The sequence below is a fragment of the Numida meleagris genome, chromosome 1 (assembly GCF_002078875.1).
Source record: "Numida meleagris isolate 19003 breed g44 Domestic line chromosome 1, NumMel1.0, whole genome shotgun sequence".
Taxonomy (NCBI): Eukaryota; Metazoa; Chordata; class Aves; order Galliformes; family Numididae; genus Numida; species Numida meleagris.
This window is the reverse complement of record NC_034409.1, coordinates 112,664,250-112,691,739: the sequence shown is the minus strand read 5'-3', so window position 1 is coordinate 112,691,739 and position 27,490 is coordinate 112,664,250. Positions and strand designations below refer to the sequence as shown.

The 27,490-nt window shown below is 36.8% G+C and overlaps 1 protein-coding gene across 14 annotated transcripts in view; it reads right to left on the bottom strand.

Annotated features, from left to right (window-relative positions):
• DMD (dystrophin) overlaps nucleotides 1-27,490 on the bottom strand; it is a 1,007,484-nt gene that overhangs the window by 766,458 nt on the left and 213,536 nt on the right. For all 14 annotated transcript variants that reach the window (XM_021408144.1, XM_021408061.1, XM_021408111.1 and 11 more), the window contains exon 7: nucleotides 18,149-18,267. In XM_021408144.1, the coding sequence (XP_021263819.1) occupies nucleotides 18,149-18,267 (119 nt within the window). The remainder of the gene's footprint in view (nucleotides 1-18,148; nucleotides 18,268-27,490) is intronic.

Below are 27,490 nucleotides of genomic sequence, written 5' to 3'. Positions count from 1 at the left end.
GTGCGATAAATTGGAAAAGGAATGATGGCTCATGAGAAACAAATGTCATTTATCCAAGAAATCTGAATCAACCCAAGGGTGAAAGTGAACCACAAGGTGTGACAGGTAACATCTACACTAAAATCACCTCAGAGTAAGAGGCACAGAAGGTGGAAGACAGGATAACAACTTTTAGAAAGGCTTCCACACGTACTAGTACCATGTTAATAAGTAATAGAAGTGGTAGATAAAAATCTTGATAACAAGGCTAGTTAGCTTTTTTAAAGAGAAGTCTTGTTTGACAAGTGCCAGAAAAATTCAGCTTTGAAGGTACCTCTTTAGACTATGCCATAATTACAGTCAGACCTAAAATATGGCCAATTTCTATCAGGTTGCTCAATGTCTTGTTCAGTGATTTCTGAATTCACCCAAGAACAAAGATCTCAAAACCTCTCCAGGCACCTGCTACACTGTTTCACAACCCTCAAATCAAATTTTAATTTCCCTTATTATTGCCTGTGAAGAAACCGAGAAGACTGCCTTCACAGAATCATCCCTGCTACCTATCTGTGGACTGCAATGAGAGCTCCTGTGAGCCTCCTCCTTTGCCTAGGTCTAAAGAAACCCAGCTCTCTCAGCCTCTCCTTGTATCCCACATGCATTCTACAACTTCCTGAACAGCTTGCAGGGCATTCTCTGGATTTGTTTCAGTTTATTTATTTATTTATTTTTGGTACTAGACATAGTCAAATTGGACACAGTATCCTGGAAGTAGTCTCACAAGAGATGAATTGAGAGTAGGAATCACTTACATCAACCTGCTGGCTACATTCTTATTAATACAGTCCAGGATACAGCTGGGCTTCCGTGCTGTAAGGGCAACCTGCCGATGTGCTATCAGCCATGAACTACTTGCAGACTTAGTGAAGTGTACTCCCTCCCACCATCTGGGTCATTAGAACAGTGTCAGGCCCTCTCTCACCCCAGAGGAGTATTGCTTATAACAAGCCACCTGTGGATTTTGTACCACTGATCACAACCCTGTGAAACCTGGAGCCCAGCCACTTTTCCATTCACATCTCTCTGATGCATCAAATAAGAATACGATGGAAGTCTTACTAGAATCAAGGTAAATAATAATCCCCTTATCCACTAGTCACCACATCAAAGGCAATCAGGATGGCCAGGCACAACTTGCTGTTTCTAAAACATGCTGTTTCCCATCAGCTGCTTATCCGTCACGCATCTGGACAATTTCCAGGAGAACCGTTCCCTGTGATAATTCCTTGTGATGAGAGGGTAGAGGCTGACCAGACTGCAGTTCCCTGTCCTTTCTGAACACAGCTGTAACATGTGTCTTTTCCGAGTCATCAGGAATTCTCCTCAAATTCCATGACTTTTTGACAGAGATGACAGTGTCGTCTCACAGTGACATCTGCCAGCTCTCTCAGCAGCCTTCAAGACATTTCACTTAGGCCAATGGACTTTTACATGTTCAGACAGCTTAGATGGACTCTAATGATCTTCCAGTGTAGAAGGACTACTTGTCTCCAATGCATTGAACCACAATGATTGTTCAACAAATGCTTCGCCTACACAATTATTAGTTCACACAACGCTGAAGATCAAGAGATGAGAACAATCTCAAATTCATAGGTCAGGCCATCCAGATACTATATAAAAAGCTAAAAATAAGTAACTACTAATGTTTACACCAAATTCATAAACCTACACAACAGGTACAACATTTGGAACGTTCCTCATCTGTTTTCCATTCCTAATACTCAGGAATGGTTTAAAGACAAGTGCAGACAAAACACAGTGTTAGAACCGACAAATGTAAGCTGGGAAAGGCATGATGAAGTTCTGCTATTCCGGATATTATCTGTTACGACATCCACTGATATTACTCCATGGAATTCAATGCATATTAATAATCTTAAGCTACGTGTTGTTTCCACACGCAATCTCTCATTAGAAAAGTCTATTAAATTCTATTTCTAGTTTCACAATTGAATGATTTCCCCTAATAGTCAGGCACAAAAACCTTGATTAATAGAACATTATTATTAGTGACACTGGGAATGAATATGCAATTACTGTAGGGTCCATGAAGGAGCAATGCATGTGACCTTTAGGCAGCCTTTCATCCATCCTCAAGCTACAATTCCTGGAATTCTTCTAGCTTCTCTGGTACCTTTCTGTAAGTTTGCTCCTGTAAGCAACCATATTTCACTCTTCACAAGCAGAAAGATCCAGCTTCAATGCATCGATTTATTGATATGAATCTTGAGATTTGTGCTTCTGAAGGACACTTAACCTTCTGGAGGCAATCTAACAGTGGTTTCCCTCTGTGATCACAAGCACTGGAATACAGATTTACAGGAGCTCAATCAGAAGAGTAAACAAAGGCTGCACATGCACCATTATCTCATAATCTCCAGTTTAATTCAATTAAATAGATCTTATTCAATTGTGGCCTTGTGCGCTGTGTATGCACTGACAGAGCATACTCTAAAAAAACACCTTCAGAGCTACACGTGACTGAAATGTAATTGCACTTGTGATCTCTGCTCCCAGATTTTGTATCTTGCCTTTAGGAGGTCACTGCCAATTACAAATTGTCCAGGCACTGATAACCATCACATCTCAGACAACTTCCCGGGGTAAAATGGGATAAGCAACGATATGATTTATTGAGATTCATATAAAACTTATCAACATTCAATATGTGAATGGAAGTATCTGTTCCTGTAGCAGCAACATATTTGGAAATTAATCTGTCACATTTTCATAAAAGTACAGATTTTCCCATATTCTACATTGATTAAGTAGCTAAACTTTACTATAAACAAGCATCTAGAGTAGAGAGCAGAATCCAGACTTTCCCCATTCACAGGCAAGAAAATGTTCAATTATTATCTGTATAGCAAAAAAAGTTCCAAAGTGAGGCTTTATTAGTAGAGCATTATCTGGCTTATAATTTAGTTTGCATTTATGTTTAGTTCTGTAACAGTGGGACAATCATGCCCCACAGAGCAGTTCATTCACTCCCATGGGACAGGAGAGAAAGAAGGAAGAATGAGAGAGACCAAAATCCTGGGTTGAAACAGAGACACAGAAATCACTCACCAGTTACTGCTGCAGGCAAAACTGACACAACCTCAGGAATATAAGTTAATTTATTGCAAATTAACATAATCTAAACATCTAATCAGTGATCCTCGTATTGGGAAATAAGACATTTAAACACATGGAAAAACATCTTTCTTCTTCCTCTGCCAGACCCTACTTCACTTCCAGGCTCAGCTCACTTTAAACTCTCTTCCCCCTTTCCTGGTCTCCACTTCTGCTCTCCATCTATTGCCACAGTCCCTCCCATGAAACAAGCAGGAACCTGGGAGCCCACAAAATCAGATTCACCGTATAGTGGTTTCTCTCTGCTGCTCCCTGCCACCTTCAGCCTTTCCTTTTCCCTGCTCCTTCTATCTCACCCTTTTACTTATTGCAGCTCTGAAGACTGTCATGACATGTGCAGTTTTAAGTAAGTCAGGGAGGATGTCACAGCAAGATGACACTATAATAGAGAGGAATTTCAATTCCTCTCAGTTCCTACCTAAACAGTGTAGGTATTGTAACAGTGACTGATGTTGAAACTTGAAATTTTCAGACACTATTAGAATGTGATTCCCACTGAAGCCATACAGCATATCACCTCCCTGGTGATACAAGTATTCTTGTTTAGACCTCTTATATTTAAGTAACTTTTCTACAGGAGACACCAGTGATCCCAGTGCTAAAGTCTTAATCATGGCAATGTATAATAGTAAAAATATTAAAAATTTCTAACTTCATAGAAACTTCTTAAAAGTTTGCATTTTATTCTTTAAGGAAAATTATCCCGCCATAAAGTGCATTTCCAGAATGTAAGTCAAGTACTGTTTTCATGAAGGGGGGGGGGGGGGGGGNGGGGGGGGGGGCAGAAGTCAGAAGCCATTTCAGAGAGCAGTATCTTTGCTCACAGTCAGTGCACACCAGCTTTACTCCCCTACTGCTGGGTGACTAGGAAATTATATTTGTGCTTATCACTGCATTCTTTTAAGAAGGGGGACTGATAAAGTGTTTTGGTTTTCTTCCTTCTCTTCTTTGTTTTTTTCCCTCTTCATTGTTCTCATTCAAAGAATTGCCTTGGTTATGGATGAAATAGTTTCTCCCTAGTTCAAGTTGATTTTTGACATAGCTACTCTGTTTGGCAGAGTAAATCCTAAAGGTCACATCTCAAAAATATTATCAAAGGGGCTTAATGTGCTAATTCATAAAGCATCTTTTCTGTCTATCTCTATATAATGCTGCTCTAAATAATATAACAGAGAATTTTATATAGAGAGCAATCAAAACCATCAGAAGACAATTGACAGCCTGCTTACTGCAAGAATCTATATGAAAGAAAAAACTCTCCTGACAAATTTCAGCAAGCTATAAAAAAATAGGAAAATCTCAAGTCCAAAAAAACACCTTGTTTCTTTTTATCTTTTTATTTTTTAAAGTAGTGTCATGTCAGTCCATCAATGATCTTTCTCTTGGTTGGATTCCAGATGAAAGCTGCAACTGACATTAACCTGTATTCGTGGTTGTTACCTACAGTATCTATTGAAAAATAAAAACATTGTTCTATTTCCTATCAAAAGAATAATTAATTTGGGGCTGCTCTTTTTCATCTAGCTTCTAGAAAATATCTACCAAAAAAGCACCTGCTCATTAAACCATCAGCTTAAAAATTAATAGATGAAAATGAAGGAAAATATTAGAGGAAAACAACTATGCCGTAAATCTCATCTAAATTATTATTTTTTCTGAATAGACCAAGACTTGTCAAAGTACATTGGTACAATGAAGCCATTGAATATTGTCTCCAACAATAAACTAAAAGAACTTGCCAGTAACTTTAGCAACAGCTTCTGTCCTATTTACAGAGGAAATAATCCCCAGAAATATCAGAAGATGAGTAAATCCATCACCTTCTAAGAAGACAACAACAATACAGCTTCTTTCTATTTCAATAGTGAATTGCAAAACTAGAAAAACTGGGAAAAAAAAAGAAAAAACTAAATAAATTTATCTTGCAGACCTGCATTCCAAACTTTATTGAGTATCTAAAAATGTAAGGAATGAAGATGGATGATGTTTTTTTTCCTCCCTCTTTCTAGATTACTATGTGTTCTCCTTGGAATCAATAAAAAAATAATACTCTTCTATTGAGAAAAGACATTTCCCACTCAAAGTATTCTTTATGATTCAGTACAGGAAAGCCACTACAGTGCCCAGAAAATCTTGTATAAAGCATTAACATAAATACACTAAGATGGTAAGGAAATCACTTTAGGTATAGCGTTCCAGTATAGAAGAATGTCAGCTGATGATGAAAATCACAAAAGGAATTATAACTCTTATGGTCATTTTCAGACATTTTGATCTTCAGACAGCCACACTTACAGGCTGGGATACATCTCACAGAAAGATAGACTTAAGCAAGTGAATTAGTTTGGATACCCTCAAAATAAGGTAAAAAACAGAATGTATCATTTCAAAGTAGTTATTCACCTTTAGGACTTGATCCAACTCATTCTAAAGAAGATAACAAAACAAACAAACAAACAAAGAACCCTCCTCTCAAAAACATATACACACAGAAAATAAATAAATAAATAACAGGAACAACAAAAACCCAAAAACGAACCAAATCATTTTAGGTAACCTAAAAACTTGGATCTTTTTTTGAATAGAGAGTCCAGGAAGCCACCTCAGATATTAAAATCTGGTCTAATGATGAAGGTTGTTAATGAATTCTAGCCAAAATTTTCATGTGAATACCTTATTTCAATTTCTTAGCCAGATGTTTCAACTTAAATTGTCTTTTGCCACACACTGGATAATAGTTTCAGGTGACCTTCTTCTAAAAAGTACCAAGATGAAAACGTTCAGCAGTTCCACTTGGAATACAATCACTTACTTAGACTTCATAAAAAATAACTCCCCCAGGTCACATGAGAATTTTTCTGGCTATGACAATTGTCACTGTTTTCACAGCTGGAAAGAAGAAAGTCAGTTTTAAAGACAAAATTAGTGTATTTCAGTAGAAATTACGATTTTTCTCTTTGCATGCCAATGAAAGAACAGAATCTAATTCCTTTCTACTGGATCTTACATGGCAACAAGTCAGGCTATTTGCATGGTTGCACCCAGATCTTGAACCCTTCATGGCAAGATGGTTTAATCAAATCTAAATAGAGGCTGTGCAACCTCCTTTTATGCCTGGAAAGTAAGTGATAACTTGCAAACTGGAACCAAGTTCTCGTTTTCCTTGCACCCAAACATCCAAGAACCAGCATTTGTCTTTTTAACTAAAGGCTCTGTCTTTTTAACTGCAGAGGGTATGGCTTGCACGGATCATAAACTTATCACATATTTCTGGATTTCTTTCTTTCATAGAGCAGACAGGCAGCTGAAGGTGGTAGTAACTTCTACAGCAGACTGCTACTGACTTGCTTAAAGTCAACAGCTTGACGAAATGGTCACTTTTGTCATGCATCCCACTCACAACTTATTGGCTGATGCAAGGTTTCCAAAGCAACCGCCCTATTAGAGCCAGGAATGAGCAACTGAAATTATCAGGTCTAGCATGTTATCACAATACTTTGAAAAGAGAATTATTTTATTAATTTTAAAAGAGAAACGCTTGTACACATCCCAACACTAAGTGACAGCTTTGTTATTATTATAACCCTGCAAAGTCAGACAGTATTGCCTCCATTTCACATAAATGTCATAATACCTATAGATTAGAGTTTACCAGAAGCTATTGCTTTTTTCAAGCCCAGGGTCACAACATTTTTCATCTGATGTCTGACTTTCGTTGTTAAAACTTTCTGAAAGCCACTCTCATTGCGTTAGTATTTCAACTGATAGTCCTTTCAATTGTCACAGTATTCATGCACTAAATAACTTTAAGAAGTAGTCTTCTCAATCCTTTTTAGAATTTTAAATTCAAGACAAATTTGCCATCTGTACTGAAATTGAGAAAATTATTTTTGACTGAAAACTCACTGTCTTTGAATGATAAGGTTCTCTGATCTGGCCCATAGCAGAGACAAAGAATAAAGAAAGAAGTATGCAAACATTTAGGGTTTTTTGCTTCTTTGGTTTTTATTAGATAGAATCTTTCATGCTCTGCAGCACAAGATTTTTGCTAATCTTCCTTTTGTTGAGACAGTTTATAATGTAGCAAAGAACTGAATTTTCACAGTACTGAAAGTTTTTTATCCAAAAGGAACTTTTCAAGAAGTGGAGCACTTCTTTATTACCAGACATGAAAAGCACTTTTAAGCAAGCTGAATTTTGTTTTCACTGTCAATGATTTTGATTAAAGAAAAAATTCATAGCTTACTAATCATACCTTCTGAGTCAAAACTTTTACTCAGACTCATTCAGCTCCTGAAATTAAATAACTTTAGATATGAAGTGACTGTCAGCACTTCTGTTTCTCTCCTTCCCTGGCAGTTATGATAACCTATTTCTCACTAAAATATTCCAGTCTATAATTAATCCATTTTTCCCCTCAGTACTCATTATTTAGCATGAGAATAACAAAAGCTACCAAGAATTAATCAACTAAAAACTTCCCATAGCTTACAATCATAAGTTTAAAAAGCAGGATTAAAACAATGATTAGTACTTCATCTTAGCCATAAGTTCTTAAAATATGTTTTTTTCTATAATGTACGAACTTGGAATGTCAGAGCCACATATCTTGGATTCTGTCTTATGCAGACTAAGGCAGTACCTAAACTCAGAGGACTCGTGGTTATAACATGTCTCAAGAGGAGGCAAAGTCAATAGCATCTCTTCCCTCCTATTTCATTTTGCATCTCGAGATTTCTAACAAACATGTTATCAATTAACATCATTCATTCCTAGCAAGTAAACCTCTTAATCATTCTTCCATTTATAAACAGATAAAAAAATAAATCTAAAAGTCTCAAGGTATCTGTATGAGTTTTTCTCCAAAGCTCTGTAGTCTCTTCGGCAGCTTTTCTGATCCAGATTAATATCCAGGCAGATAATGGCCAATCTACTACAACTTTCCAGTGGAACATCACAGGTTGTTTATATGATTAATAAATAAAGTAAATCTATTATTTACCTAAAAACTGAAGGATATGAAGATACCTAATAGTATTTCAGTGAATTTTAAGGTAAAACCCTCCTCTGCTTTAATCTTTTTAATAGGAGTATTAAACTACAAATCTCATCTCATAATCTACATTTCTTGATCTGAACTTTCTTTACATGAACCATCTCTGTTAGCAGATTTATTTGTAAGTTATATATACTATATTTATATTTATCATATATTTATAGCGTTATTGTACTAAAGGAATAGATTATGGAAATATTATAGTAACTGAGATTCTAAGACCAAAGTAAGATGCTTTGATTTGGACCTATTCTTAGCTGGAAGAACTGCTATTTACTTCCAGCAAGTAGGTTAAAATCTGTTCTAATAACTAAATGCCCATACTCAAAGTGAAATTTAGTTTTTGTTGGCTTAGCAACTACAACAGTAAAAATCGTATGCAGTGCTACACACCACTAGAAACTTGCCAAATTATATATTCAGCATTCACCTAAAAAAAAAAAACAAACCCCTTCTTCCTTTGGCATTTTAAGACTAGTATAATCCTTATTTCATTCTCTGTATTGATGCATCAGTCAATGTAATTCTGTTCTAATTGATATTTCCTCAGTTGTCTTCCATTAGTGATTTTTCTTAGCAGCCAAGAACTATGTACATCATTCCAAAGGGCTTCATTAATTAAATTGCAGAGCTAAAAAAAAAAATAAGCATGCTATAAACAAACATTATTAATTTTAGCTTAAAGTGTGTGGATTAGGGGCATAGCAACTCCCAGTGGAAGATGCAATGGGTAAGCAATTAAAACACATGAGAAATTTGGGAAGGAAATAGCACAAGATTCAACCTGGTTGAATACTTTAATGCACTTACAGATATGATTTATGTGGAAAACAATGCTGAAACACAGCATGAGTAATGATGAACAGAAAATTACACAGAATGTGATATAGTGGCAAATAAAGCTATGTGATTATTTGTCAGAGCAGACTAATGATTACAATTTGACAGACAGTTCTGAGGCACTGTGACTGCAGAATATTAATATAAAACCAAACCATTCATAAAGAAGTCAGGAAAACAAAAAAAAAAAACTAGACTGTAGAACAGTAAACACACAGACAAAGGACCAAGTACTAGAGAGGGTCTGCTTGAGCAGGATGAAGATGTAACCTTTAGAATTAGCATTAGAATAAGAGTATTCAGAATATTGCAGCTTTTGATGTCTGTGCATTCTGTGGGTACGTGGTGAGTTAAATACAGAAATTTTGGAAAAAAAAATCAAAAATCAGACCCTCAGTGTATGAAACTCCTTCTGTGTATTCATGGGACTATCTGCAACACCTAGATTCTCTATCAGATTCAAATATGAAGATTGATACTGCAACCCACTTCCCCATCTACCCAAATTTTTCCTGCAGCTCAATGGAATAGATTGTCTCTGTCCCTTCTCACCTTGGAAGAAGATGGTCAGAACAGTTAGGCAGAAAATGAGGGAAGACTTCACACTATTGGTGATCTCACACTATCCTATGAAGAACAATAAGGCTGACCCTTACCAACATTAAGAGCAACACTGCTACAAGCTATGAAATGGTTCTACAAAAATGTATAATGGGATGCCTGAATTATACCATCACTAAAAAATACAGAGCTAATATGATTATCTGTTCATATGAAGATACCTATTCTCTGCATATTATACTAATACTATCCCTACTTTTAATCATAAAATATAAATATTTCATAGTTATCATCACTGTTAAGATTTTTCATATATTTTAGCTCATTTCTTAATTCACTGGTTTTATGCATTTAGACTTACCAAGACAGCTGCAGAAACACATACACACTTAGATTTTACAACATTTGTGTTACTGTAATCTCACAGAAGTATTTAGTCAGTATTTAACAGGGTAATGCTACATGCACGTATCATACAACTCATGCCATGAACCTGCTTTCTTCATTTTTCAGTTTATCTTTAGTCTTGTAGAACTGTGTATTTAGTACAAATATTTATACACAAGAATCACATACAAGTCTTAATTTAACAAATGTAAAAAAAGCAATGTTTCCTAAATCCCTTTTTTTGCTTTATTTTTTATTTAATAATCAGGTGTAAATATTTCAGAATATAAAACTTGAGAAATACAGTGACGGACTTGAAAATTATACACAATAACAGCAGCAATGCAAAGTTACTGGAGTGCTTTTTATAATTCAAGTTCATAATTTCATGCAATATTATCTGCAAATCTACTGCAAAAAGAATCTTATAATTTTTTTTTGTAATATATATATTCCCACCAAATTAAATCCCAGATATTTATTTATTTTTACTTATATGAAGAAGTGTCTGTTTGTATTCTGAATCTCTCCTAATTCAGTATAGTAATTCCAATAATTTATTACCATTAAAACCTGTAAAAGTTCCTGAGTGACATGTGGTCTCTGGATAAATAATTTGCTCACATCTTGATGAGGAAGTAATAGATACATTCATACATACGTAAGAGAAAATGCTTATAGATGGAGGCTCAGGGATTAATGAAGTAACTATTCAGTGATACTTCTATTTGCCTGAGACTAAAGGAAAAGACTTTAAACTTGTTTTCAGTCAGAAAACAAGAAGCACAATTTAATTTGGGAGGAAAATATCTCAAAACGGATTGTAAAATATTTCAATACTAATATGAATAAAACTAGCAATCAATTTCAAATCCCAATCTGCATTCATTCAGATAAAAAACTACCTATTATACTACTTAGCCAATGAACAGTATAGTCATGTTGTTTTTGAAGGTATTCCCACTCTTTCTGTTTTTCAGAACTGTGGTATGATCGAAAGACAAAGTACATATGCCCAGCTGAAATTTATAATGACAAATAGTATATCAGTGGTTAAAAGGTTGCGCTTCCACTGAAGTACTCCAACACTGTAACAATACTACAGTTTCAGTATAAAGAGATTAGAAAAATTCATATGACAGAACATAACAAGAGTTAAAGGGCTCAGCTTACTTTTTGCATTTTTAAAAAAGGAGAATTTTAAAATAAATAAAAACAGTAGGGAGAGAAGACATGATTAATTCTGAATTCTTTGTTAAGGGATTTATCATTTTCTTGTTTTGAACAGTACTACAAAAAAGATAATTGCTTACGGACTTGTTTGACACAATATATCATTTTGGAAGTGGGTATCTGAATTTAAAACACCCACTAACCATACATTACACTAAAACACTCAAAATGCACAGCTGCCAAATACCTCAGAACAGGTGATAGTACTCAGGAAACACAAATCGTCTACTTACACAAACAATCAAAGCCATTGCATCTATTTACCCTGCATGATACTGTGTTACCTTTGAAATAGAAGCAAAAGCAACCCAGAAATTATATATTAAAATATAAATAATTTATGACATTATCACTGCAAATTTGTCTGACCCTCAATACCTAGCTCTTACATGGTGGTTCAAATACTGACCGAATATTGAATATTCAGATAAACAAAAACACAAAGATAGTTCTCAAAACCAACCTGTTTTCACACAGACAAGGGTAGAATGCATCAAAAATGTCATTGATCATATTATGATCTGTTTTGAATATTAATAAATACATGGCCATTGTACTTGTAACGGGACAGATCATGAGATTTGTAACAAAGTGAAGAGTCCTGCATAATCTACATTAACTTTCCTAAGTAGCTACATAACAGACACCAGACACCATGACAGCTTTGTAGCTGAGAGTTTACTGCTAATAGTATAATATATACTTCTTAATTAACCAAAAGTATGCCAAGATTTCAGAACCAGAGTGAATAAAACAATCCTTTTATTTTACTTTCTAACAATTATAAGGGTTTTGTGCAATTGGAGTAATGATTTCTAAGTTCTAGCCGGCATTTGCCTTGACTATTCCCAGAAACATTATATGAAAAACAGCTTCTGTCACTTCTCTCTTCCCACTCTCCTCTCCTATTTTTTTTTTTAAATATACACTGACAGTGTACTAGGGAAAACATTATTAAATTTTAGGATGTGATAAAAAAAACAAGCATCTTCTCCTACTCCCTTGGCACAAGCTATGTCAGGAAGGGTGATAAGATGACAAGAAAACAGTATTACCACCATACTATTGGGTACAGACAGGGTTAATGACTTGATGAACTACAGCTCTGACAGGATGTTTTTCTCTTCTTCTCTATACTACAGGTATGGTTGAGATACAGAAGTATGCAAAGTCAAGATCAAACAAAAAAGTTATCAAATGGAAAACTGAGTCTCATTATCACTTAATAATGGTGCCAAAACCTCATATCATCAGTGCAAATTAAGGAAAAATACAGAAAATTTGACTGAGATAGATTAAATGAGGTTTTTAATCAGGCTACACAGTAAAGCATAAGAAACTAGATAATTACTTCGCTTAAAAAGAACAGCAGAAATGTCATTACAAAACTTCAGAGTTTATTTATTACAAGGCTAGCACAAACAAGCACAAGATGCAGAAAAATGACAGGAGGCACAAGTTCATTAAACCAAGAATTACACGTTTATTGCTAGAAGTGAGCATACAGACACTTCACCTCCTGCTGCTACTGCCATTGCTACTATGCTCAGATGTTTTAAGAGGAAAGACGACACAGCTCCCAGATTCAGTTTTGGAGAGAGCCCTCCTTACTGTTCTCCAAAGATTCCTCTGATGCTAGGTCATGCACCTTTTATTCCCAAAGCACACTTTGCTACACAAAATGTCACAAGCTTTGTCACTGAAAACTGCTACTATACAATACATGGGTTTCCAGGAGGACTTTTTCCTCCAGCACTTGTATGCCTAGCAGAGGGTGTTTTGGCACTACTGCCAGTTCTTCCTTTTCTCTACAGTATGGCATTGTCTGCGCCTCAAAGTCATGGTCAAATGAGAAGAAAATGGAAGTTGTTATACCATGTAGTATCTGAGGAACTATTGCAAACATTTCATAACAAAGTCGGTGGGTTATTAATCTGAATATTTGCTTTAACTTCCCGGAACTCGCTTGAATATTGAGATTAGGTGCCAGGAAGAACAATTATTTTAGATCAAAGGTAAAATTCAGTATAAAACCAAGACCATGTAATTACTACACGCTGCTGACCGTGACACAAGTTGCTGTTGTATACTTGTCCTTTATTGTACTTGAGCGTATTTAAAATATGCTTATGAAAAAGAAAAGCTTCCCTCTCTGACTGTGCTAACACCAGAGCTATTCTCCACTCCATACATAAAGTTTTGTAAAGAGAAAAATGCTTACTGAATTACACTTCAAAAGAGTTGCACTTATCCTTTCTGTTAATATATCCTTAAAAGAACAAAACTCACGAATGGAGGAAATGATTATATTCAAGGAAGGTTTTCCTCATTCCTATGGCATCTGAAAATATATTCCACAAACCTCTGCAAGTTCAGAAATACAAGGAAAGCACAGAACATGGAATACAAAGCTTTTCTATTAACCTGAAATATTGGAGTCTCTACTACCCTACAGTGAAACTCCCCTCTGCTACACATAACGGGTCACTGTAATATAACACTATTACTTGAAAAAGGGAATACTGGAGAGACAGTAAGCAAAAACCTCTTGTGTATTTTCTGAACTTTATAGATAAATATCAGAATCAAGCCTCTCCAAAACTGCAATACAGAGAAAATGATCGTGAACAATCAGTTAACTACTAAAAGATGAAACTCCAGGTAATTAGACATTATTAAAAGATACAGATTAATCTTAACAGCTTGATCAAAGCTATTAAAACTTCCATGTTTGAGTTATAATTACTGATTTTATCATTCTTTAGTTCATTTGCCTAAGATATTTTGTCTTTTCCTAATATTAGCTAAAGTTAACTCATATCAACAAAGACAGCAAATATCATCATCCCTCTTATTTCTCATAAGTAACAATAATTTAGAATAATGAGAGAGAAATATAGGGAGCTGAATACGTCACTTTTCCAGTTTACAATCCTTAAAAGAAAAACGTTCACAGAACCTTGTATCTAAAATACTTTGAGAGAGCATTCTGAGGCTAACAGTCTGTTATTTGCATTGCAAATGTGCCACAGAAGTCTTCTGAAAAATCAGCAGCCGTAACTTATATCACAAATCCCACAACAGTCATCACTCAGCTGTGAAAAAAGTTATTTTCCTTAGTAGCATTGAGAGTAACTTTGTTGTTTTTCCATTTGTCATCCAAATCTGAACAGAAATCACTGTTTTAAAATGACCCGTTTCCAGCAACGCTTGTTGAAAAGTATTTTGAGTTGAATGAGATGTAACTGAATGCCCACAAATACACATTTTGAGTAACCAAAACGAAGTAACATTTTTTTTTTCCTTTGAAAGGGTCACAGAGAGCATTATCAAGATTTTAATCATCTTAGCTGCATCATCATAAATGTCTTACAGCAAAAGGCCACTGTGAGTTATGTAGGTATACTTTGACCTAGGAAGTTTGATTTGCAAAAGTATTAGCCCTTTCAAGACCTGCCCACCTGTGTCTAGGTCTTCATTAACAGTCTTCTAAATAACACTTTCTACCTTCTATTAGTTTCCTCCACACCTTCCCTCTCTACTTTATATCTTTCCTCACTACTGTAGTGAGCACCAAACATAAGCTTGTTTATATTTAACTCACTGAAAAGACTCAGTCAAGAAGAAAGAGCTGACCTTTTACGTAGCTTTTCCATAACAGAAGAGGAAGAAAATCTGTCCTTATGTTTTTCTATATGCCTTTTATACATCAGAAGGAAAAAAAAAACAACAATCCACCCACGCTGATAGTTAAAGTATCTTAAGTTTTTTTGCTCTGGAATGGGGCCAGCATTCTCATAAATTCTGTCTGAATAAAGCTCCAAACTACATATCTTATTCTTGTAGACAAGTTTGTTTGCTCCTCTTCCCCAATACTATGAAAATTCTGATTGCAGAATAACACTGTAAGATTTACTCTATGCTGGATATGTAGCCTATTTTGGGAATTGGTATCAAACAGTATCTTCAGATAGCTGTAAGAAAAGACTGTGATTAATTGAATGTTAATTTTATCTAGATGAAAGGTATAAGTAGAAAAATATACAGCTTGCTATTTTTAAGAGGAAGTTATTACCGTAATGTTACATAAACTGTGAAGACATTATTGAACTTCATAGACATGATGTAAAGTCAACATTCCAATTTTATCAAACTACTTTAGGACATGCATATAAGAAAGAATTTATTAAAAAGATGAATGGGCACAGAAGAAAAATTTTAGTTAGTGCTCTGCTCTGTATTTTACAATATATGCATCCTCAGTATAACTACAAATGAGCATTGTAAGTTTTCTTAAGTTTAAAGCAGGAAGTCTGCTTAGTTTTTAAGTGTTTAGGATACACAGCTGATGTAAAAAACATTATTTAAAGCATAGCCTAACATTTCAACAGAACAGAATAAATATTCCTTCTAGTTAATACATGCGAGGAAAACAGCAAGAACTATGAACTCTGTATGATGCGAAATAGAAATTCTCACTTAAAACGTGGTCCATATTTCAACCACTTATGTATTCAAAATGGAGATAAAATTCTGAAACAGTGCTTTAATAGCTGCTCATGAGAAAGACTTAAAAGATCAACAGCCTCAGAAACAAACCAACAACTTCTCATGGAATGGGCTTAGAATGTCAGCAACCTCAAAAACTAACCTACAACTTCGTTTATTCTAGAATGTCAATCTTTGATCAAATAAAAATATTTACTTTACAAGATGTAATTGCTAAGTTCAAGTCCTTAGTCACTGATTTTAAGATGTATCTGTAAATCATCAGAAATGTAAAAAACAAAAACCAAACAGCTTTCTTCTTGATTACTATAAGGGTAGGGCTTACTGAATAGCAGCTCCCTTTCTGTTTAAGATTTTCAAAATCTGAAAATGGAGCAAAGAGCTAAAAAAATCCTAAGTGTTCACAAATTATGTGTGTGATGCTTTGACAAATCTTAAGTTATGTCAAAATAAAGGTTCACCAACTGCAACATTCTCTTTCCACTATTACTAACACTGGTTGAACTTTTTTAAACCACCAGTGTTAAAGAGTTTTTCAGTGCTTGACTAAACAACTGCACATATCCTTGCCAATCCAGAAAAAAATGTTTAATCAAAAGTGATTTCTATATCTAGAAAATAATGAACTAATAATGTCAACAAGTACATAAAGTTCTAAATTAAAACATATAAATAAAAATGTTTTGCAGCCTTTAGTAAGCCAATAGAGGAAAAAATGTTGTCATACAATCTGCTGCTAAAATATATTTTAACCTCAAATTTGGAAACCTGACGTATATATGCAATTTAAAGTTATAGAAGTATCATGTTGTAATCTTCAAAAAAAGATTCTCCACTGGTCGGTGCACCAGTAATTCTATTTTTTAGTCTAGAAACAAATTCGGATTTTTTTTTTTTTTTTTAAGATAGATGAACGTAAGGTATTGCTGAACAAAACTGTTACAGTTGCACCAATTCTCAGGGGTTTTCAAATAGATACAGAATTAGCTACTGTTTTTCAAAAGTTTACTGTTATTTTTTAAATTTGGAGTGAAAAAAATAGGTGGAAAGCACCACAGTTTACAGATTTGAATAGGAAATAATTATAGCAGACATTTGGAAAACCACCAATGTTTAAGAGTTGTTCAGCTGTTGGCTAAACAACTGCAGCTATCTTTGCCAAAGCAGAATAAAATGTGCACTAATCAAAAGGGATTTTTGCATCCAGAAAATAACTTCTTCATTAAAGTGTTTAAAGAAGAAAGTTCAACCAATTACTGTTGCTGTATCTATTCCATTGCACAACCAATTTTTCAACTTCAATCTCATCCAGAGTTTATAAACTATATTTTTTAAGTGGAACTATTTGACAGCGCACAAGACACACTCTCATTGTTGACTCTCAAGCCTTACTAGCTGCTCCAACTGTGAGTGTTGCTTGAGATGCTCCTCTTAATTCCACACAGTGCAAAATAACACTGTCTTAGTTTAAACCATCACTTCTAATATGGTTGGTTTACCTTTCCTATATACGCAGATAGATTTTTCCTTATATTTGTCTTATGTAAATATAAAGGATACAAGGTTATTAGTTCAATCTTGAGACAAACTCTATTATATTTAAACATTAGGAGACTCAATGCTAGGTTTTAGACTGAGTTACACATTTTGTTAAATTCTGTTTTGTTCTATCAGAAGTTCAACATGAGGTAAGCCACTGGGGACTAACACCAAAAACATAAAAAATTAGATTTACAAGAGTCTTAATAGGGAAACTGTAGGAAATTCAGATTGCAGTATGGAAAAAGATGGCATAAATATATATAAGAGCATAAAAAGAAAATACAACAGATGACCACACATGAGTACTCTTTCAAACATGACTGTATAAGGAAGCAGAGAAAAAAGAGAGGATTTTCCTGTCACCTCTTACTGAATTAAGCTGAGTCTCATTATAATCAGTAATGAAAAATACTACAGGCCTAGGCCAATGATAAAATTCAAGCAAAATTTATATCTACAATCAAGCACTAAAACTAGTTAAGACAAAATACTCATATTTCTAGATACAATTATCTAGAGTTTGAATCTACAGAAGATATGATCTGCATGCTCTAATTATTGAAATAGCAATCAGCTTCTTATCAAGATGCCTTGATATCAACATGTACACATTAAAACTCTGGACCCAAAAAATTGCTTTAGAGTATGCACACACAGATAGTGCTTATGCTATGTCAAATGGAACAAAATTAACACCAAAGTATAAACAAGGGATTTGCTTCAGTTTATGACTTAATCTTACAAAATATTAAATAGTTGTGCAAAGAAGTAAAACTGATTTACAAGCAAATACATGGAAAAACTAATTATCTGCTTAGAACAAAGAACATAATTTATACTGACCTTCAGGATCAAGGAGCTTCTCTATGCCCAGGTGTTGCCTGGCTATGTTAAATGCATGGTCTAATCGTTGCACAGGTGACTGCTGAGAAGCGACAGCATTCCAATCAAAAAGGTCTGGTCTAAAAAAAAAAACAAAGTAGAAAAATCAGTATCTTCTTTTTCAGTGTTAACTTACATATTTCTACTGCTATACACCAGTGTCAGCTACTACTTTTTAAATTACTTAATGAGAGAACTTGTTCGTTCAGTGCTGGAATTAATGAAGATGGGTTTCATAGAATCATAGAATTAGCTAGGTTTGAAAAGACCTACAAGATCACCTAGTCCAACCATTAGTTTCTAATGTGTTGCTTATAGTCATCCATATCCATCTTCAACACATTAAGAACTTTCCTTACTCTTCATTAAGCCCCACTGGTCTACAGCCTCACTCCCCCAAACCAGTTGTTTCTACCCACAGCACTCTGGTCCTGTGACTGCCTGAAATGCCTGCAGTAGGTTTGCTCACTCTCTCTCAGGGCATGGGTAAGAAGAATCATGTGCTGTGGCTGTGCGCACTGAGATCAACTCATGGGAAGCCAAACACAAGTAACTGCTGTATTTATTTTGCAGCCTTTCTCCTCTCTCCAGTCCCCAGTTTTTTACAAGTCTAAGAACATAATTGCTGCTGAGATTGCCAACTCTGCTATATCTGATTGAAATTGGCCAACAGGTTCAGCATATCATAATGTGGGAACATATGCAGCATAACTGCACATGCCACTTCTCATACCAAAACCTTTAGAAAAACACATACTTTTCAGATGAGTACAAAATTGTACTCCAGTCATGGGTTTTAGCTGATATGAGCCAAAGGCCTACAGCACAATTTAAATATGCTTACAGGAAAAGACAGCACCAACAAAACTGAATTACAGCTGAGATACATAATCTAAGTACTTGTACTGTAAATTGCAGTATTTGCAATATAAATAATGTTAATACAGCACAATCTTTGGCATTTCAGTTAAGAATTGCCTATTAGGAAATCAGAATTTGTTATCAGGCATTTTGGAAAAACAAGTTTAATCAGGTGATCAATAATTAACGTGCATACAATATGAAGAAAAACAACTGCACTGTTTGTGGTTTTGACACAATGTTCTAAAACAAACACATAAATATATAATTTTACCTACAGATAAATCAAGTATGATCTAAACAAGCTGCAATATTGTCTTTAGTTATGAATGATTTACTTACATTTTTATTAAATTTAAAATTAATTTTAAACAGTGACTCCTATAGTTATAATAGATGGCAAAAACATTAAGTACATCATACTGTAATAACTTCAAGAGAGCAAAGGAAAAATGATATTTATGTAGCAGTCATTTCCTAGTTATGTACTCTTGCAGTCCAATTTCTTCTCAGAGGGGAGTGATTTACAATTAACAATTAAGTTTTTATAAACTATTTTGCTTCTCTACGCAGAGATTTTTAAATATTAATTAAGAAGAGACTATTGCCATTAATCCCTCCTTTCCCCACTCAGAAAGATTTCAAAATATTAAATTCAGCTGGAGACAGGAGGCTGATGGAAGAGGAATCTTAGGAGGTTATTATCTCTGTTTCTAGTCATGGATGTAGTAAGTCTGTGATCTCAGAGACTGATTTGTGCATCAAAATACAAGCATTTTCAAAATACAGATAATGTGTGTACAATTTCTTGCATCCTCCTGGTACTGGAACTGACTGGGATGGAGTTAACATTCTTCACAGCAGCCCACATGATGCTGTGTTTTGGAATGGTGTGTTTTGGAATGATGGTTTAAACAGTGTTGAGAACACACTCATTTTTTTTGTCTTTTGCTGTACTTACACAGTATCAAGGCTTTTTCTTCCCTCCCCATTCCCTGCATGTAAGCTGGATGTGTGCAGGAAGCTGGAAGGGGACACAGACAGGACAGCTGACCCAAACAGGCCAAAGGGATACCCCCTACAATGCAACATGCCCAGCAAGAACGGGGGTAAAGGAAGAAGGGACTTGGGGTTTTGTCCTCCAAGGCAGTTGTTGCCTAGAGACTGGCTGGGCATCCATCTGCCTGTGGGAGGTTGTGAGTGACTGCATTTGCAACACTTGTTTTTCCATTCTACTTTCCTTCATTACTAACTGTCTTTATTCTGACTCAAAAGTTTTCTTGCTTTATCTCTTCCTATTCTCTGCCCTTTCCAGGGGGCACAAAGCAAGAAAATGGCTGCTCAGTTGCTGGTTGGGGTTGACCAACTGTCTCACTGCATCCTATCTATAGTCACTGAGAAGTTCTTCACTTCTTCTCTCAAATTTAACTCTTTTTTTCCCTCTCCTGTGGCATAGAACGCCTAAGCTCATACATCAAAATTAGTAAGGGGAGCACTGTAGTAATGACAGAGCTATCTACTCTTATTTTCCTGAGAAGCTTTCCATGGATGTCTTGGACAAACATTACAGAGACCACAGGGTACAAAAAAATCAGTTATAAAAGCTTTTAGGACAAGGAAAGAAATCCAAAGTATCTGAAGGACTACTTCCCCAATCCAAATATTTTTTCTGGCATTTGGTTTTAAGTTCCAGTCATGCATCTTGCTCTGAGCAGCACATTATTTTCACGTAGTCATAGCTGGTTTGGTGAGACAGGATTTTATGTATAGGATCATGCTTTCTTCTAACCAGTCTGGACTCCATTGGGCAAGAACAATAATGTGGAATTTTCGTCATCATTGATAATATCTTGGATATTCAGTGTCATCCACCTTCTCAGTATCTCTCTTTTACTAGAGATGGCAAAAATTTGAACTGAGACAAAACTACAAGAGAAACAAGAGCTAATAATAAATAAACCAATGGCAGGTGTCTCATAAATTTTCTCAACATAATAAAAATAAAAATATAAAGATGACAGCGCAGATTCCAAGCCAACTCAAAGGTATATACAGCCATCTACAGCAACTCAGCTCTAACAAAATGAACTTAAAGAAATTTAAAAAGCTCTCCTTAATCCAACAGTAATTTAATTCCACAGATTTTCCCTTTGTTGAAAGAATACTTCAGCATACACACTTCAGTAGTTCCATCACTAGATAATGTGCATTATAACGGCAGTTTGAAACGTCAGTTTCTTGGCACAAAGTCTCTAGATGTTTTGATTTGTATATATATAGGGCAATATAGCCAAGAATGACTGCAGGAGATACTACAGCCTAGAAGATTAAGAATTGCAGTATGTGGCAAATACTTCTTAAAAATCCATGAAACAACAGCGAAACAGAATGTTTACTAATGTCTAAGGAGTTTTAAATATAGGGCAAAGCAGGTGTAAAGTAGTACAGAAAAATGGAATACTGATTCTCAGCCTTTACTTGCTCTTTCTGTATTGTTCAAACTGTAGAAAGGGAGAGGAAATCACTTCTCACATCTGCAACTTGGTTCATATCTGACAGGAACTAAAGCAAAGGAAACATAGCTAGGAAATGTTCACTCATCTCTCTGAAAATATAAAGGCATACATATTCAAAAAAGAAAAAAAAAGGGGAGAACTAGAAAATGCTGAACTCCAATTAGTCACCAGCTGATCAGCTAGAACAGCATTGACCTTATTTATGACAAGATCATGGACAGCACACATTGAAAGGATCAAAGGCTTTGACTGTAATTTTATTATATTTATGTATATACACGTTCTATGTAATCACAGAATCATAGAATGATTTTGCTTGAAAAGACCTTTAAGACTATCTAGGTTCCAGTCTCCTAACATGGGCAGAGAAACTTTCCACTAGATCAGGCTGCCCAGGGCCCTATCAAGCCTGGCCTTGAGCAACTGCAGATGTGGAGCAACCACAGCTTCTCTGGGCTGCCTATGCCAGTGCCTCACTCACCATTCTCACTGTCAAAAATTTTTTCCCTATCCAGTCTTTTTTCAGTTTAAATCTGTTACCCTGTCACTGTAGGCTCTAGAAAAAACTCCTTCCCCATCTTTCTTACAAGCTCCGTTTTTACATTTTGACAGAGTGGATTTTCTTCATAACGTCTGCTATGATGCTATGTTCTGGCTTTATGAGGAAATCTAGCTAATGCACTGATGCTTCAGTTGTTCACAGAATCACAAGACTCAGAATCTTAGGGGTTGGAAGGGACCTCCAGAGATCAAGTCCAACCACCCCTGCTAAAGCAACCTAGAGTAGGTAGTTGAGCAGCACTGTACAGAGCCAAGGATGTTTCAGTTTTCAGCTTCTCATGCTGCAGCAAGGGGGCTGGGGGTGCACAAGGAGCTAAGAGGCATCAGAACCAGGGCAGCTGACCTAAACTGGCCACAGGGACATTCCATACCAATGGAAGGAAACAATAAAACTGAGGGGAGTTGTCTAGGAAGGCTGCTGCCACTTGAGGACTGGCTGGGCATTGGATGGCAGGTGGTGAGCAGTTGTTTTGTATATCACTTGTTTTGTAAATAGTAATTACAATTACTACTATTTCTCCCTTCCTTTTCTATCTTAGTAAATAGATCTTATCTCAACCCATGAGTTCTACTTTTTTTTTTCCGGTTCTTTCCCCCTTTCCACTGCAAGGAGTGAGCAAAAAGCTGTGTGGTGTTTAGCTGTTTGCCAGGTTAAACCGCAACAGTCTTTTTTGCACCCAGTGTGGGGCTCAAAGTGTTGAGATAATGACAGATTTGACCAGAATGTGTTAAAACAATACTGTTATTAAAAAGCAGTCTAATAGCTGTTGGTCACAACACTGATCTTTTCGATCACAGTACGGTATTACTTACTTTCAAGGTTGTTTTTCTTAACTCTGGTCATGTTGTTTATTGTGTCTGATGGCTGGCCTAGGATTCTCTATGATCTTGACAGTTTGTATATAGCATGTGTTCACGTTATACTGGTCATGGATTTAATTTGGTACTTGTACTCAATAGAGCAGTCAGTCACAGACCAGGAACTTCACAACAGAAGCTCTTAACAAGTACACTATTTACTCCAGGCAAGCTAAAATAGTTGTTGAAAACTTTGAATATACCTGGGATATTCAAACTAGCATGATCTCATTGCTGTCTTCTGCATGTGTTTCTGGTTTTATTTACGGTTAAGAAACTATTCACAAATAGGCTGCAATAAGATCTTCCTGGAACCATTCCAACACAGTTCTGCAACTAGCTACAGCTCCTAGCAGTGAAACAGTTTTAAGATGCACTTTCAAAGTGTACTCTAATAAATCCTCAGAGACCGCTTGCTAAATCTTTGTCAAAAAATGGAAAACTAAACTTTCATGAGTGCAGATACAGAAATTATAGTAACAACAACAACAAAAACAGTTTGTAAAGAGTGAAGAAAAAAATCAGTATTTATTGGGATCTGTTTATTCAATCACTACACAGTCATTCATAATTTTTCCTGTGTGAACTTAATTAATCTTTCTCTGAGATGTCTAAGACAGTGAATCTTGAAGACATGAATATTGCAAAGATGTAGAACAGTAAGAAAAATAATGCAGACTGAAGTTGGACAGATGTATTTGACACTCAAAATACTCCAAGTCACCTATTAACAGTACTCATTTAAAATGGTAACACATATTTTCACCTCTAGGTAGAGAAAAAGGCTTGCTAAATCAAAGGCTCACAGGGAAAAAAATCAGAAAAGCACAGAATGTATAAAATCACTGAGATTTTACAAGGGGAAGAATTTGAAAGAAACATAGTGGAACATTTTAAAGATAATTTTACATCTCAGCATTTTGCAATAGTTGTATTGTTTTCATTTCATTGGCATTTCTAAGGTATCACAAGTCTTTAAATCAGCAGACTTTGCAACTTACATTGTCTTCTCTAAAATGCAGTTACAAAAAAACACCATAGATGTTCAAAAGGATATTTCCTTAAGCTGCTTTAACATCTAAAAAAGGTTATAATGCTATTAGAGTTGGGCTGTAATAAAGTAATTTTACAAAAAAAAAAATATAATAATTTTACAAAATGACTTATAAATCTAATTCACAAAAACTTTCCATTAGTGCATCCAGGCAAAAGCCACATTCAGATCATAAAAGTTATGCCTCCTTTTTAAGGACTGTGTCTTTGCTGTTCTTACTTTATCTGTACAAGTAAACCTTGCAGATAACTTCGGTACTGTCACAGTTACAATAAAACATGAACCATACCTCTTCATACCATTACTTTTACTTTCACATTTCCCTCAACCTACTGAACACAAGCTTTTGCTTTCTCTATCTAGGAAGAACCGTTCTTTTTAATGCCATTTTCCTTCTCCTCAGTCTGCTATTCTGAAGCAGAAACAGTTTAGGCCAGTGAAATGCTGGCCTAAGTTTAACTGTTCTAAAGAAGCAAGGAGGAAGCTAATAAATAACACTTATTCCCCCTTCAAAATCCTGATTAAAGGGTCAGAAAGAAAAAAAATATATCTTTAAGCAACTTTGATGAAGTCTTGACAAATCTTGACAAAGATTTCTCTGATACCCATTTGTAGGAAAAAAAAAAAAAAGATTACAAGAAATAATGGGAAAAGTTTGCTGTGACCTAGACCCTGGAGGAGTAGGGTGAGTTTCAACTGTAGCCCAACTGACTTCTCCTCACCAGAACATTTGATTATCCTTATATTCCTAGGGAGATGGTTCTGCTTAACAGCTACTGCCTTGTTTAGTCAGCAAAATGCAGAACATACCATTCACGGAACCATATCCTGAGTTTATATTCTGAACATTTGCAACTCAAGCTGTTGTGCCCTTACAGCTTTATCAAGAGATCTGTGCTCCACTGCTTCTTAAACTCAGTATTAAAAGCAATTGCAATAGAGCCTAAATGTCCCTAGAGACACAGTGATTATACAAATGGGAACATCTACTCCAAGTAACCTCTTGAAAAACAACAAGAGAAAGACCATTAGAAATATCTGATTAAAAAAAATCAGCCATAAACAAGAGAAGGGACAGATAAAAGTCTATGAGAGAAGGCTTTTTACTGAGAGTACTGCTCTCTGAGTATTATATGTATTCAGGGCTTCACACTTGTCTTTTACTCTCTTTTATTCCCTTCAAATAGGCACGGAGAATATCCACTCAGATATAAAATCTATAATAGAATCATAGAATTAGCTAGGTTGGAAAAGACCTACAAGATCATCCAGTCCAACCATCCACCTACCACCAATATAACCCCACTAAACCATGTCTCTCAACACATTTCTTGAACACCTCCAGGGATGGTAACTCCACCAACCTCCCTGGGCAGCCCATTCCAGCGCCTGACCACCCTTTCAGAAAAGCAGCACTTCCTAACGTCCAGCCTGAATCTCACCTGGCGCCACTTGAGGCCATTCCCCCTTGTCCTGTCACTAGTTAAAAAAGAGAAGAGGCCAACCTCCAGCTCACTATAACCTCCCTTCAGGTAGTTATAGAGAGCAATAAGGCATCCCCTCAGCCTCCTCCAGACTGAACAATCCCAGCTTCCTCAGCTGCTCCTCATAAGGCCTGTGCTCCAGACCCCTCACCAGCTTTGTCACCCTCTTCTGAACGCGCTCCAGGGCCTCAGTGTTTTCTTGCAGTGAGGGGCCCAAAACTGAACACAGTACTTGAGGTGCAGCCTCACCAGTGCTGAGTACAGAGGTACAATTAGCTCCCTACTCCTGCTAGCAACACTATTTCCGATACAAGCCAGGATGCCACTGGCCTTCTTGGCAACCTGGGCACACTGCTGGCTAATGTTCAGCCAAGCATTGACCAATATCTGGAGTATTCCCAATACACTGGAAGGAAGGGAAGCCATCCAGAGGGACCTGGACAGGCTGGACAAGTGGGCCCACAAGAACCTAATGAGGTTAAACAAGGCCAAGTGCAGGGTGCTGCACTTGGGCCGGGGCAATCCCAGGTATTTATACAACCTGGGCAAAGAACTCCTTGAGAGCAGCTCTGTGGAGAGGGACTTGGGGGTCCTGGTGGACGAGAAGCTGGACATGAGCCAGCAGTGTGCGCTGGCAGCCCGCAGGGCCAACTATGTTCTGGGCTGCATTAAAAGAGGAGTGGTCAGCAGGGAGAGGGAGGTGGTGGTCCCCCTCTACTCGGCTCTTGTGAGGCCCCACCTGGAGTACTGTGTCCAGGCTTGGGGCCCCCAGCACAAGAAGGACGTGGAGCTCTTGGAACGAGTTCAGAGGAGGGCGACCAAGATGATCAGAGGGCTGGAGCACCTCTCCTATGAGGAAAGGTTGAGCAAACTGGGCTTGTTTAGTTTGGAGAAGAGAAGGCTCCGGGAAGACCTCATTGTGGCCTTCCAATACTTGAAGGGAGCGTGTAAACAGGAGGGGGATCGATTGTTTGTGAGGGTAGATAGCGATAGGACAAGGGGGAATGGTTTTAAGCTGAGACAAGGGAGATTTAGGTTAGATGTTAGGAGGAAGTTTTTCACTCAGAGGGTGGTGATGTACTGGAACAGGTTGCCCAGGGAGGTTGTGGACGCCCCATCTCTGGAGGCGTTCAAGGCCAGACTGGACATGGCTCTGGGCAGCCTGGTCTAGTGGTTGGCGACCCTACACTTGGCAGGGGCATTGAGACTCGATGATCTTTGAGGTCCTTTTCAACCCAGGCCATTCTACGATTCTATGATTCTATGATATCCCCAGCTTCGTTTTCTCCACACAATCTTCCAGCCACTCTGCCCCAAGCCTGTAGTGCTGCCTGATGTTGTTGTGGCCAAAGTGCAGGACCCGGCACTTGGTCCTGTTGAACCTCATCCTATTGGCTTCAGCCCAGAGATCCAGCCTGTCCAGGTCCCTCTGTAGGGTCTTGCTACCCACAGGCAGATCAATACTTCCTGACAGCTTGGTGTCATCTGCAAACTTACCAAGGATGCTCTCAATGCCCTCATCCAGGTCATCAATAAAGATATTGAAAAGGACAGGCCCCAGCACCGACCCCTGGGGAACACCACTCATGACCGGTCGCCAGCTGGATTTAACTCCATTCACCACCACTCTCTGGGCCCAGCCCTCCAGCCAGCTCCTTACCCAGCAAAGAGTGTACCTGTCCAAGCCACAGGCTGCCAGCTTCTCCAGGAGAATACTGCGGGAGACAGTGTCGAAGGTTTTGCTGAAGTCTAGGTAGACCACACCAACAGCCTTTCCCTCATCCACCACGTGGGTCACTCGATTATAGAAGGAGATCAGATTGGTCAAGCAGAACCTGCCCTTCACAAACCCATGCTGGCTGGGCCTGATCCCCTGGCTGTCCTGCAAATGCCAAGTGATCTCCCTCAAGACAATCTGCTCCATAATCTTCCCGGGCACCAAGGTCAGGCTGACAGGCCTGTAGTTCCC